This window comes from Rhipicephalus microplus, chromosome 1, assembly GCF_043290135.1.
Source record: "Rhipicephalus microplus isolate Deutch F79 chromosome 1, USDA_Rmic, whole genome shotgun sequence".
Lineage (NCBI taxonomy): Eukaryota > Metazoa > Arthropoda > Arachnida > Ixodida > Ixodidae > Rhipicephalus > Rhipicephalus microplus.
This window is the reverse complement of record NC_134700.1, coordinates 79740347-79754472: the sequence shown is the minus strand read 5'-3', so window position 1 is coordinate 79754472 and position 14126 is coordinate 79740347. Positions and strand designations below refer to the sequence as shown.

The window sequence follows — 14126 nt, the reverse complement described above, 5'->3', positions numbered from 1 at the left end:
AGACAGGCAGTTGGATGGACGAACGAACGGACGGACGCAAGAACGGATGGATGGACTGATGTATGGATGAACGAATGCACGAACGGACAATCGGATGGAACGATAGATGCACGGACAGATGGATGCGCGAACGGACCGACGCACGGACGGACGCACGAATGGATGAACGGATGGTCACACAGTTGGACGCACGAACGGACAGAAATAAGAACGATTGGACAGATGGCAGCGCAGAAGGACTGGCGGATGCTTCGCCCCACTCATCATCATGCACTCCATGGAAATGCTGTAATTTTTTTTTAATCTCGGGATGACGCTCATTCTCCCCTTAGGGGGTGACGATGGCGCTCGGCAGTCTTTGTCCGTGCACAGAGATAACTGGAGCACCATACATATTAGACCAGCATAGCGGTTTCGAAGTTGTTCTTCATCCAAAATATTGTATACTACGCCGAACAGCATCCTTTCTTCTACGCATGCGATTTTGTTGCACAATGTGCATGCGCTGTAGTGCCATATATTTAAAATGCTATACCCAACTTCTACTGCCACTGCCTCATTGCAAACAAGGCCACTGTACGACAGTTTAATCCTCCACTGCTTTATAATTTCTTTTTATTTGGTTAGCACCTCTGTTTACGTTTGACCGTGAATGATTTCGATTAGAACATTTTTCATTGAAGCTGACATTTCCCGGCAAGGTTGTCGAAATGCGCATTTTATATACGTGGTTCACCATCACCTGAGGAATAAGTTGCAAGCGCGTTGCAGTCGACATGTCCTCAAGATCTGCTCGTTCAGAACACGGTCACCGCCACGGTAAGGTGCCATATCCTTCTCCTGTTAGAGCTCGTCAGGGCTATTGTTTCTCTTTACTTCACTGCCCATTCATGAAGTGTTCAATGCCTCGCAATCTTCGATCAAGCGGTCACTCATATTGAAACATGTCGAGAGCCCTAAATCATCTAGTTTAAATATGAAATGGTTGATAGAATTTCGTGTCTTCTGAGACTAGTTCCGTTTCTGACAACTTGACCAGAATGCACGGTCATCGCAGCTGTTATGAGTAGTGAGGACGTGGATGCGAAAAAATGTACGATATTTGTGCGCTTTCAAACAGACGGTTTGGTTTTGTAGAATCTTGCGATGGAACGCACACCCTTGAAAACGTGCAGTGCTCGGTTTCACAGCCTGTGAGCACCATCGTATTTTTCTTGCACGTTTAGATCGAACTGTTCCAGCAGCGAAATGACTGCGATAAATTATTTACATTTTACTTAGGTTGTAGCAGAATTTACACGGTGACTCGCACGTTGGTTTGGCCAATTAAGACATGAAATCTTTGTTGGGCGTTTTATGTCGCTATATGTCGATCGTAGCTTACAATTCTCTTTTCTACTGAAAAAGTCCAAGTAGCTTTCAAGACTACTAAATGAGTTGACGTGCTCACTAGTTCTATAAGTCGAGAACCTTTCACTTTCGTGGTTTCCAGTCGGTGCGAGGGCGGTATACTCTTTATACCACTGTTAGGGCTTCCATTGTGACATTGTGCAACACGACCACAAGTTGTGGGATCGGCAACGTGTCCTTGTGTTGCGCAATGCCACTTTGAAATCATCTCAACAGCAGATACATTTAGATAAGTAATTTTCTAGCTGCGCAACACTGCACGCCTCGTTAAGTGCATTTGCTTCATAACTCCCATAAACTTGTCTTTCGGCTCTTTCAAAGCACGTCTTTTTCAAGACACTCTGATGCCATAAGCATGTTTCTCCAGCTTGATTCCGGCCTCTGATTATATTGAAACGTTTTGCAGAGCATGACAAAGTTTTTTTCTCGGACAGGTTTGCGCCTAAGAATCGGCCGGCGGCGCAAGATCCCGGCCTCCCCACATCAGCAGCGCACCCGGAGTTCAGCACCGGCTCAACGAGGCGGCCTGGACTCCGCTATTCGGCGCCTTCCACGCAGTGCACTGCCACGGATGACTCGAGACGACAGCGATGACACAGGACCGCAGGCGCGGACAGCACCGGGCGACTCGGTCGTTTGCAACGCCTTCCCGATGCATGATGCGGCTTTAGTACGACGCCTGAAAGCGCCTGCATTCGTCAACGCTGGAGACCCCGACACTGGTGGGTGCATATTTATTCACATATGTTGCAGCTTCATTCTTTCTAACAAGCCTAGGACTAATTGTTGACCTACACTAAAAAAAGAGTAATAAACATGAGTAAAAAGGGCGTGTTTGTATTCTACCCTATGAGTCAACATATATATCTCGCTTGCGTAGCATTGCCGCTGCGCGTCCGAAATTTCCTAGTCACGAACGGCATGCACGTTGTCGGAGTGACAATAGCATCCTTGATGGAAACAGGCGAGCTTCGAGTTTGCAAAACGGAAGCACGCCAGATGACGATTGATAATGCTATACTATACGATGTGTTTAGGTACATCCTCAAACCATATCGTGCTTTTGAGAAACGCTGTAGTGGAGGGTTCCCAATATTGCAACCAAAGGTCTTTATTGCGCGCTGACATCGTATACAGTGAACAGACCTCTGACAATTCTTCTCGACTGAAATTCTACCGTCATGGCCGGTATCGAACTTGTGCCTCGAGGGTGAGCAGCCAGATGATTAAAGTTCTGGGTTAAAAAGAGGCATTTTTGCTCAGCCGTTTTTAATGTGGTCACATAAGCTTATCTTTCGAAAGTAGCTGAAAAAAAGTGAGTTTCACCGTTTCATTGAAATGATGATTGCATTAGCAAAAAAATTTGAATAGCACGCGAAAAAGACGCATGCAGCTAGATACTTTCTACACACCACTGAAGCACAAAAAAAATGCATGCCACCTTCCAAAAGGGAGCAGCATGGCGCACGTACGGGTGGCGTCACGGGTTCAAGGGCGCTAATGCGGGTGATGCGTTGAGCGTTAAAAAAATCGTGAGCGGTGGTTGCGGTAGCGGCAGGTGTTGCCGCTTTAGCCAATCAGGTGGGGAACGTGCTTTAAATGTCTCCGATGCAGATGGCTATGCTGTTTTATTTTAAATGTGAATCATCTCTTAGCAAACTTGCGCGAATCGGCCATATATGTCTATCAATGTAGCCGCCTACAACATTTAACTCTCCTGGCCGTTTGGATTATGTTAGGAATGCCAAAATTGGTGCGGCCTAAAATAATTGTATGACGACCATAAGTGATTAGCCATTACATGAAAATCATAATATGTATGCCATGAATGTCATGATTTTAATGTCATTGTCTTGCTGCGATATCTGTGGTTTTGTTTAATGACATATTGTAAAACTGGTATAGAATGACATGGCTGCAAGGCGAACGTAAGCGGTAGGCCTTACCTAATGTGGGAATCATGACATACATGTCATGTAAGTCATGACTGCTCGCCGCGCTCATGGTACGCTCGCGGACATCTCGCTAGCTTCACAAATACCAATTTTGTATTACGTGAAGTGAATGGAGGACCAATGTATATGACTGGTGCAAACATGACAATCCTGGTATGTGTGTCACGTAAGAAAATGACTACATCTCGCGCTCATGATGCGCTCGTGGCCGTTTTGCTAGCTTCACACAAACAGAATTTGATATTACTTGACGTGAAATGATTACGAAGGTAGACACGTGCAAACATGATAATCATGATAAGTGTGCTATGTAAAACTGACTACATGCTACGCTGATAGCACGCCCGCGGCCGTTTCACTAGCTTCAAATATACTATATTTGGCATTATGTGACGCAAACGGACGAGAAAGGTAAATGACGTCCAAACATGACAATCATGGCGTGCATATCATGTAAAACACGACTACATGCTGTGCTCATGGTGCGCTCGCGGCCGTTTCGCTAGCTTCACATATAACACATTCGGTGTAACGAAACGTGAATGGACAACGAACACAAATGGCTGGCGCAAAATTGATAATCATGACACGTAAGTCGTGTACGGCGTAGTTTACATTCCTACGAGAGCTGGGGCTGGTGTTGCAAACGTTAGTGGAGCCATCGTTACGCGACAATAAACAGCATCCTTGCACCTTATTTATAGTTATCTGGGTGCGCATAACATTTCTACTTGTGTTCGCTGTGAGCTTCTCGTCTGCCTCGTAACGTTAGTTAGATTAGGGAGCGGTATATTAACCCTCCTTATTCGTGCTTCGCATATCATCTAAACCCTATGTACCTTGGATCTGCGTATTTTTTAACGCTTTGTACATATTTGTGCGGATTTTTATTCACTGCTTCATTCGACTAGTGTCCCATAAAGAGCAAAGTAGCTTTTGATGAATTAAACATGCTACGTTACACATGATTCAGAATCTAACTTCATTTTCCTCTGGGCTGCTCACGCGTAGGTTGCTAGATCGAATTCCTAATGGGAAGCGCCATTTTTGATGGAGGCTAAAATGTATGAGGCTGGTTTACTTATAATTAGGTGCATGTTAAAGAGCCCCAGGTGGTCGAAATTTCAGAAGCCCTCCACTACGGCGTCTGTCAAATCGATGTGGTTTTGGGTTGTTGAACCTCATATATCAATAGTATAACTTTGATTTGCAGTATACTGTTGCTACTATAGGCACTACTATGTTGGTGAAGTCGTTAGACGTGCCAATTTCCGCGAGTCATGGAACAAGAGCTTGATCTGGGCGAGTTGATTTATCGGTGTTATATATCGTAGCTGAAGCCTGACAACGGTATGACGAAACAATATGAACGTGATAAGAGCTGACTTTCAAGTGAAATGATTGAAGACACTCCCACAACTTTTTTCTAGCGGGAAAGATGAATGCGCTTGCGCGGAAACACGTGTGTAACTTCGCGTTACGTTAACTCAAAAAATAAATACCCTTTCTTGGATAGGTCCAGAGATGGCGCCCGAGGTTCGCGCTGATTCTTCAGTCAATATCTTATCCGTCGTCGCTGCCCTCTTTGCCTTCACTAGTATGCGCCGCGAGAAGCTCGTGGGCCGCGAAGAAGCCCACGATGCCGGGTTTCTGACGGGTCATCGATGCCGACGACGACGACGTCCAGGGCTGTGACAGCATATTCGAGATCACGCTGGGCGCTAGACCGACGGGTCCATGCTGGTGCTGCAGCTGATACACTGGAGAATTTTACATGGACTCTACTTACTAAATTGTGCAAATTATTTTGTTTCTCGCGCACTTTCGCACTTTGAGAATTAGTTTTTAAAGATTAAATAAATGTTCATTTGAAATGAACTGCAGTGTTTTAAAGTCAAACGTAGCGTTAGAAGAACTCATTTTAAACTAAAATAATGCTCATGTGCTTGCAAGTGCATGTACTTGAGGAATTCAACTCTCACACCTGTTCAATGAAGCCCTGCATGCATAGCTTCGTTCACGCATGGGCGCAAAATATGACAGCGAAAGGAAAGAGCTCTTATGCCAGAGGGCTCCATACTTTACAAGCCTACGTGTATTTGGTCCTGCTGTAATTCCATGGTAAAAACATCATACATGACAAGTAAATACGCCAGAAAATCTGTACTTCTCCGAATGGTGAGGCACCCACTGAGAAGCGAACACGGGTACTGAATACACAAATTTATACTTCTACATTCTTTCCGTTGATGTTGAGAGTCGCGTTACACGTCGTGAAAAAGGCAGAATTTCTTAGCAGTTTTTCTTTATAATCATCATTAGTATTTCTCAGCTTCTATGCGTGCGATCTGCCAGATCCCACGCATAGTGGGTATTGATATGACTGGAAAACATTGCGGTACAATTTCTCCAGAAAACGAAGTTAGGAAGAAGACAAAAAAAAAGTGGACTGTACAAGCGCAAATTATCAACTGAAGTTTATTCAACGAACTTGGAAGAATCAGGGATTCCTGAAAAGAGAAAAATCGGTTTACGAAGAAGATGGGAATCGGCAATCTTGCTACGGTTTTCAGATGCTACACGTCAAATCTGGAATCTGAGTATGCAGAATACTCGGGTAAGAATTTTTATTCAGCACCCCATCTGGTAATCGTAATCACCTCACGTTTTGCATCTGAAGACCGTGGATCAAGATTTCGAGCCCCACCTACTTCGTAAAACAAATTTTCTCGTTCCGGGAAGCCATCATTCATCCAAGCTCGTTTCATAAACTTCAGTTGATAGTTTGCGCATGTACTCTCCACTTATGTTTTGTCTTCTCCCTAACTTCGATTTGCGCAGCAAAGGTCGCGCAATTGTAAAACCAAATAGCCCAAACACTCACTGAGCTAAGAAAATCAATATTTCGCGCCAAGCAGTCAGCGAATATCAGCCAGCTTATGCAGATTTTTTTCGATTTGAGCCAAGCGATACAAGATGGTTAAATGTCTCCGTGTATATTGAGCTGTAGAACGCGTATCGTTCACCGAACTGGTTAGGTAGCTGCATGCGTCAATAGAGGGTAGTTCAGTGGAGGATTTTCCTCACAATAATTCAGTTTCATAACCACGAAAAACACGTTACGGGGCGATGATGCGCATATCGTATACGTAGCGGTCATAGGAGGGAACGTACGAGTTTCCTATGAGGAATCATAGATATGTATTGTTTGTTTCTTTGAAATGCTAGTTGATCACTCGCACTGCTACCACAACCACTGTTGTCTTCATATTACGCTTGTTCTGGGTCTTTTATGCGGAACAAGAGCCCTGTGGTGGCTTTGAGCTAGAAAAAAATACTATGATGAATGCTCAAGTTCAGTTCTGGGAGCTAGAATTTTATTATTGTTTCTCCCATCGCAGTATTTATTGAATCGGCAACGACACCAACAAAAACATCCCATTTCCTTTGACACAGTCTCCTTGTCAATCTGGAGTCTATCACCTGTGGGACAACCCGCCACAAGCGGCGAAGGCAGTCGGCTGGTGACCCGCAGGTCGCGGGGTGGAAACCCTGCCGCGCGGGACTTGCCAGGGAGCCTGTGACATAGCCGAAAATCAAAGAACACTTGGCAAGGGTGCACGTACAAAGTATGCCGACCCGGTTGACGGACATGTGTTGCTTATCGCGGTTTTCTCGCACAGAAAGTGGATAGAGGTGAGTCCAGTGAATATAGCCAATGCGGGACCGACTATCGAAGCCTTACAGTATATGTTTGATAGATTTTGCCTGCCCGAGCGGTGCTTTCCGATAATGGAACAACGTTCACTAGTGGGCAGCGTTCATAAATGAAAATAGAATACGCCACTTTCGCATTACGCCTTTCTACAGCTGAGCAGAAAGAGAAGTGTGAGCGACTGAATCGCGACAGCGCAAGAACGCTAGTGGCACACTGAAAGAGCGCTAAGACTGAATTCTATTGCAGCATCACCACATAACTGCCAAGCAGCAAAACACTCTTCACGCTGCTTGCTTTGCAACTTTACTTCCATAGCTGCCGTATTTTCACGTCATCCATTCTTTCACGCAGATACAGAAGAACTCGGATATTCGAATACCGTAACTACAAGACGAAACTCAGGTGTGAGGCTGGCATTGTACAGCCCCTTGACGGCCACCACATGTTAACAATCAAGGTCGCAGACGGCGATCATCATCGTCAGCAAGTGGGAACCAGCTGGGAGCAAGGAAAACAGACAGTGCGGAAGTTGCCACTGTTGAAGCAGACGCCTGGGCCTGATGCACCGCAGACGGAAGCTGGTGAGACCGGGGCACCAGTGGCCTTAAAATATTGACCCCTGAGCTGACGAGTTAATTTTTGGCGTTTAACGCCCCAAACACACATGATAATGAGAGACGCCGTTGGAGAGGCCGTTTAGAATTTGAACCACCGGGAGTTCTTTAACACGCACCTAAATCTAACTACACGGGCCTCAGGTATTTTTGTCTTCATCGAAAATTGGTAAGCCGGCACCATGATTTTCAATGACGACCAGCGGGTCAGCAGCCCAGCACCCTACACATAAGACCACCGTAGGTGGCTACAAGTGTTTGCTAATCGGAACTATTAGTACCACCCTCTACAGCAATTACTGTAGCCTTCAGAGTATAATAAGTTTCAATTGTTGGCGGCATCGATTTTAGCTTTTATAGCACAATTCTACTGCAATGGCTCAATGTGAAACGCTGCCGTAAGTGTCGAAACCTTCCCTATTTTATATGTTTTTTTATATTTGATCAGTATCTCTGTGTAACTTAAACCGTGGACATTTCCGAATAGACCACTTTTCACCGAAGTCATTATTTTAAAATAAGGTGGCCGAAACGTGCATTTCACGCGCGATAATCACAATCCACGAAAAAAGAAGTTGCATGTGCGTTGAACTCCTCATGATCTGCTCGCTCTAGAACAACGCTAGAACAATGTTATTCTTATCAGAAAAAAAGATTTTTAGTAACCCCATTACAAAAGCTAGAAGTACAAGTTAATATGCCAGTAATTTTATCATTTGGCGGAACTTCATTTGGTTACTGTCGCAGGGATATATGCTCCACTGTGTTTGATTACATCAACGCAACTAAAAGATTACTGTGCTAGTGAACTCCAACCTTTTCGGATCTTTAGAATATAATTCGTAGCTGTGTCTATCAAAAACAAGAGATGGTTTAAGCGCTTGCTCAGCAAATAGCTTTGTTTTTTGGTAGTATTATTTTTAAACTACTTTTTCAGATTGGCTTCAGTTCCATTTTAGTTTCCATTAGGTATCCTGCCGCCCGGTTTTGGACCCATCACCCTCGTTGGGTAAGCGCCATCCATCAGAGGTCATCAGCATCAGCATCAACGCTGGACACCGCCATGGTAAGGCGCCATTTTCTAGTCTCCAGTTTGAGCTAGTCGACGCTGTTGTTTCTCATTTAACGGCTCATTTATGAAGCGTTCAATTTCTGGCAATTAACCCCTGAGTAGTCACACTCACCTTTCAGACATATCAGGACCAAAAACAATCCAGTTTAAACATAAAATGTGGCATCGGACTTCGTGTCTTCACAACGGTAGGCGCGTTTCTAACCTGTTCCTCAGAATCCACAGGAGTTTTGATGTAGACAGTCCGTGCAGTGAAAAAAAAAAAAAAACGTCGGCTGTTTATGTGCTTTTTAAATTGGATGTTTTGGTTGTGTGGAATCCACCACTGCAAATCACAGTATGTGGATTCACAGCCTTTGTGAACCACATCCCTTTCTCGCGCCCTTAAATCGAGGACAACGCCTGGAGCAATAGCAGCGATTAATAAATAACGTTTTATTATACAGTAGCAGCATTTAGGTGGTGACTCTCATGCCTTTTTGGTCACTATGAACATAAAATCCTGGATAACATTTTTTTGCAGCTACCTGTATGTTAGCTTACTTTTGCACATTCTGTTGTGGACGGTGAATTAGATCCCCAAACCACTAAATAGTTGACATGGAGTAGCGGCATTTACTTGGTGATTCACATATCGGTTTACAAACCTAAGCATAAAATTCTTGATTGATTGATTTGGGGGTTTAAAGTCCCAAAACCACCATAAGATTATGAGAGACGCCGTAGTGGAGGGCTCCGGAAAGTTCGACCACCTGGGGTTCTTTAACGTGCACCCAAATCTGAGCACACGGGCCTACAACATTTCCGCCTCCATCGGAAATGCAGCCGCCGCAGCCGGGATTTGAACCCGCGACCTGCGGGTCAGCAGCCGAGTACCTTAGCCACTAGACCACCGTGGCGGGGCATAAAATTCTTGGTTTCTTTTGCTGCTAACTATCGATTTATGCTTACCTTAGCGTATTCCACTGTGGACGGCAAGTAGCTTTCAAAACGACTACATGAGTTGACGATGTCACTATTTCCATGAGAAGCTTTTTACTTTTGGCTGCTTTCAGTATTGGCTAAAAATGTGTACACTATCCTTTCTTCATAATTGGGCTTATAATGTGGCTTTGCACAACACGAAGGCACGATGCGGATTCTTCTTAACGGCAGATGAATTTAGTTGAGTAGTTTTGCAGCCCCTCACAACTGCATGCCTCGTATCGTGCCTGTCATTTATAACAACCATTAAATTTGCCTTCTTTCTCTTTTAAAGCACCCAATTTTTAAGTCACAAAGAAGTTACAAGCATGTTTCGATAGGCGAATTCCAGTGTCCGTTTATATACGTTTCACAGGGCAAAGCCCAATTCCTCTCTCGGGCTGGTTACGGCCTAACACTCAGCCGCCGACGCAATGTCCTGGCTTATCTACATCAGCAGCACACCAGGAGTTCAGTGCCGATCGACAAAGGTGGTCTGTACTCCTCTTTCTGGAGTCTTCCACGCAGCCTGGTGCTATGGTCGACTCGACCCAACAGCGACGATGGAGAACCACACGAGTGGGCAGCAGTTGGCGACTCGGGCGTTAGCACCACTTTCCCGATGCATGATGCACCTGTGGTACAGCACCTGGAGGCGTCAACGCTCGGCTTCACAAGAAAGACGGCGCTTGTGGGTGCATTTTATACACATATACGCTGCTTCGTAGCACACGACGAACTACTAGACGTGGTCGAATAGGCTGTTGGCTTATACAGTAAAAAAACGTGACTGATTCCTCTTTTTGGAAATTGTTATAACGAGAAAGTGAAGCCTGTATTCACAAAGACAGTTGTGCGTTTATTGTGCATTGTTTTGCCACAAAGGCGATGGAATGAATGCTAATGCTACAAATTTCAATTTCAAACTAAAAACGACAACGCCTTCGAAGCCTTCAGCATACACCTCAAGCAGAAAGCACGCACAAAATGAGCATTCACAACACATGCGTGCACTAAGTACTGTCACAGCTTGACACTTCAAGCACGCTGTCCCATCAGTAATAAAAAACACTATACAAACGCAAAAGTATACACCGGACAAGCATGAACAATCGCAGTCCTTATTTATTCGTGTGTGAGAAGCGTGCTCTTTTTCTAAACGTGGCCGCAGAAGCGAGCAAAGTGACCTTGGTCCTCTTTCGAACCATGAGTGCGATAAGCGGGCACGCAGAAGAGACTGCGCCCTGTGGAGGAGACGGTTATCGAAAAGGTAGCAACAACCTTAAAAGCGTGCCCAAAGTGAAGTGATCGCACCATCTCGCTACTGATAACAATAGCGCGATGAAAATACAGCTTTTAAGACAGCCAAAAGGTATATGCTCTTTGTATATGGCTTGCCGTTAACAACGTTGGCAACGTGCGTTTCGTGGACTTCTGGTTAGTGCCGCACATGGCGGATTGAGATGTCACTACATCGACGCCCCAAGGCAAATACAATCCGTCTTGTTTCTTTCCTTTGAAATCTGTTAGATTATATTTTGCAACGCTTTTTCCCTGACGGAAATACGTCAGTGGAGCCTTAATGAACCCCGGCATGAAACAAGTTTTTGTTAAAAAAGAAAAAAATACTGTGTTTCTTTCCCGGCGTATTAAGGGGCATATCTTGCTTGCGTTGCACAGCCACCATTTGCCTCAAATTTCCTAGTCATTAATGACATGCGCATTATCGATGTAAATCCTTGATAGCAAAGGGGCGTCTAGTTTTCAAAACGCAAGCGAGCCAGATGACGAATAATAATGTAGTAAAGCAATATTATCTGGGCCTTTACATACTTCTTTAAACCAAGATATGGTCATTATAAACACGGTTGTTGAGAAACACGGTTGTTGAGAAACACGGTTGTGGAGGTTGTTGGTTACGACTGAAGGACCACTTTGTGCGTGACCGAGAAATGGAAAATGATGCAAATCAAATAAATAATAAAAATACTGCGTCAGAGGGGGGATCGAATGAAGGCGGTTTGCAAGGTGCGCGGATGTTTTACCAAACGCCCATGCGTTTACTTGTTAATATATCGAAGTTAATTTCCTCTGCTTGGGATTGCAGTTAAAGTAACTTCCATGCTTTACAAACACACCCGTCCTGTAGACTTGCTTCACAATGCAACACGAAATGTTTTCGTAATGATGTGTGGTACAAGTGGCCTTTGGCAGAGGGCGTCAGAACATGCGATTATCATAATGACCTCCTGGTTTAAAGCTGGTCGCCCACTACAAAAGCCACACACGCATTTCCGTCTATTCTCTTAAGTCAACGTAGTGGGTGCATAGCAAGTTCGAAAAGGTTTCGTGCGCTGAGTATTTAAGGTACGCACTAGGAAATATAACGCTATACTACAAAAGACAAAGGTTTGGGGCATTCTTATTTTTTGCCTTTTTTGTTCGCAGTGCTGGTTATTTTCACTTTGATGATCTTGCTCAGTATGGGTCGGCAGAAAAAATTGGAGCCTACCTAAGCTCATTCATCAAAATTTTTCTAAGCTAGACTTGTACAGTCTCACGGCTCAAGTGATTCAAGCGACTCAAGAATACGTCAATGTGCAATTAGGAATTTGATCATGAGGCCCGTACGCTTTAACGCCAATAACTTGCCGTTATAGTGATTGTGACGAGAAGCCAAGGCACACGCCCTTAAAGGGCTCGTTCTGGCAGAGACTCCTGTGGCAACGTCGGCGTCGTTGGTTAGGATCGAAATAATATTTTATGCGTCACTGAGAAATCGATAACAATGCAAATAAAATAAATAATAAAAATACTGGGTCAGAGTAGAGATTGAATCCTGGCCGGCTGCATGGCTTATGCATGTTCTACCACACGGCCATGCGTTTCCTTGTGAAAACAGTGAAAAGAACTTCCTCTGCTTGGAAATGCATTGAAAGTAACTTTCATGCTTTAGGAACCCACGCGTCCTTTATACCTGCTTCGAGATGCAACATGAATATTGCAGCAACGATGCGTGGTACAAGCGCCCATTGACAGCGGGTGCCAGAACAAGCAACTATCATAATGGCTTCATGGTTTAAAGCCGGTACCACACTACAAGAGGCACACACGCACCGCGCCTCTTCCCTTAAGGCCATGTAAAGTATAGCAAGTTCAAAAAGATTTCTTGCGCTAAGTATTTCAAGCAGGCACTATAGGAATTATCTCACTAAACTGCAAAAGGCGAAGGTTTGGGGTGTTCTTATTCTTTTTTCTTTTTTGTTCGCATTACCAGTTAGTTTCACTTTTATTTCACTGGGTCAGCAAAAAAGTTGGAGCACACTTAACCTTATTTATTGACAGTTTACTGGACTTGTTCGGTCTCACGGCTAGATATAGTCAAGCAACCCATGAGTTTGTAATGCGTAATCAGGTTCTCAATCATAATGTTCGTGCGCTTTAATGCCAATAACTTGCCATTGATCAGATTGCGGCTAGAAGTAGAGGCACTCGCCATTCCTCATACTCTATTGCTCACGCCTCGCGTCACTACATATCCCGCTGGCGTACGTGCGTTGAAACACGTGCGAGTAGACTGATTATTAATATAAATTGTCATGAGCCAAATCGAAAGACTGAATATGAGTAGATACGGCCATAGGTTGGCAGAAGACGCGGTCATCAGTTATACCTAATAACGAAATATATTTTCTGTTTAGAGCTCACTCGCCCTCAGAATCGCACAATTTCTTTTTTCAACTGGGCTCATCAGATTCCGATTCGTATTTTTTTTCTCAATCGTACTCTCTTGCCAAATTTTTTAAAAGCCGGACGCACTCGCGTTTACACCTCGCCGAAATATTCCTTAAGAAACTCTCTCAAGACAGGAATTACGTTCTCTTGTCAGTCCGAGCAAGTCAACTCACGAGCTTAGCTCTCATTATGGCGGCGTTACGCGCAGGACCACGTTCTGCTTCGCGCATCGCCGTCGCTGTAAGCCCTGCAACTGGTGGCTGCGCCTCTTGCCGTAACACGCGACCTGTCGGAGACACGTAAAGTGGCCATGGTGTGAGACGACGTCGGTGGCGTCACGAACGACAACGACGACGGCGATGACGGTGACGCTGGAGGCGTCGCGACAATCCACCGAGGTTAGCCACAGGCGAGCGCCTTGGCCGACGTGTTAAAGTTTTCTGATTGATTATACGACAATGCTTGCACAATTTGCTTCTCAAGAATTGTAGAGCAAGACATGTTTTGTGCGACTTAAATAAAGAATTTGTATACAAACTGTGTCACACTGTTGTTGTTGCTCTGGTTGTATTGTGGGCGCTTCGTTAAACATGGTCAGAATGACTTTTTAGTAGCGAATTGTGGATGTGATGCGCAGAGAAAACAAAAACTGGATAATG

The 14126-nt window shown here is 44.6% G+C and overlaps 1 protein-coding gene across 4 annotated transcripts; it reads left to right on the top strand.

Annotated features, from left to right (window-relative positions):
- The first annotated feature begins 455 nt into the window (after window positions 1-455).
- Window positions 456-13965, top strand: LOC142768292 (uncharacterized). 4 transcript variants are annotated; one of them, XM_075870258.1, is made up of 7 exons: window positions 456-819; window positions 1845-2132; window positions 6822-7061; window positions 7435-7664; window positions 8635-8763; window positions 10109-10423; window positions 13676-13965. In XM_075870258.1, the coding sequence occupies exons 4-7, from the start codon at window positions 7644-7646 to the stop codon at window positions 13709-13711; spliced, it is 501 nt and encodes a 166-aa protein (XP_075726373.1). In that variant the 5' UTR covers window positions 456-819; window positions 1845-2132; window positions 6822-7061; window positions 7435-7643; the 3' UTR covers window positions 13712-13965. The 4 variants fall into 3 exon arrangements, 2 of the variants coding, with proteins under 2 accessions (XP_075726373.1, XP_075726368.1); XR_012885259.1 differs by lacking the exon at window positions 13676-13965 and having other exon boundaries at window positions 10109-10582; XR_012885260.1 differs by lacking the exon at window positions 13676-13965 and having other exon boundaries at window positions 8667-8763; window positions 10109-10582.
- The last annotated feature ends 161 nt before the right edge of the window (window positions 13966-14126 follow it).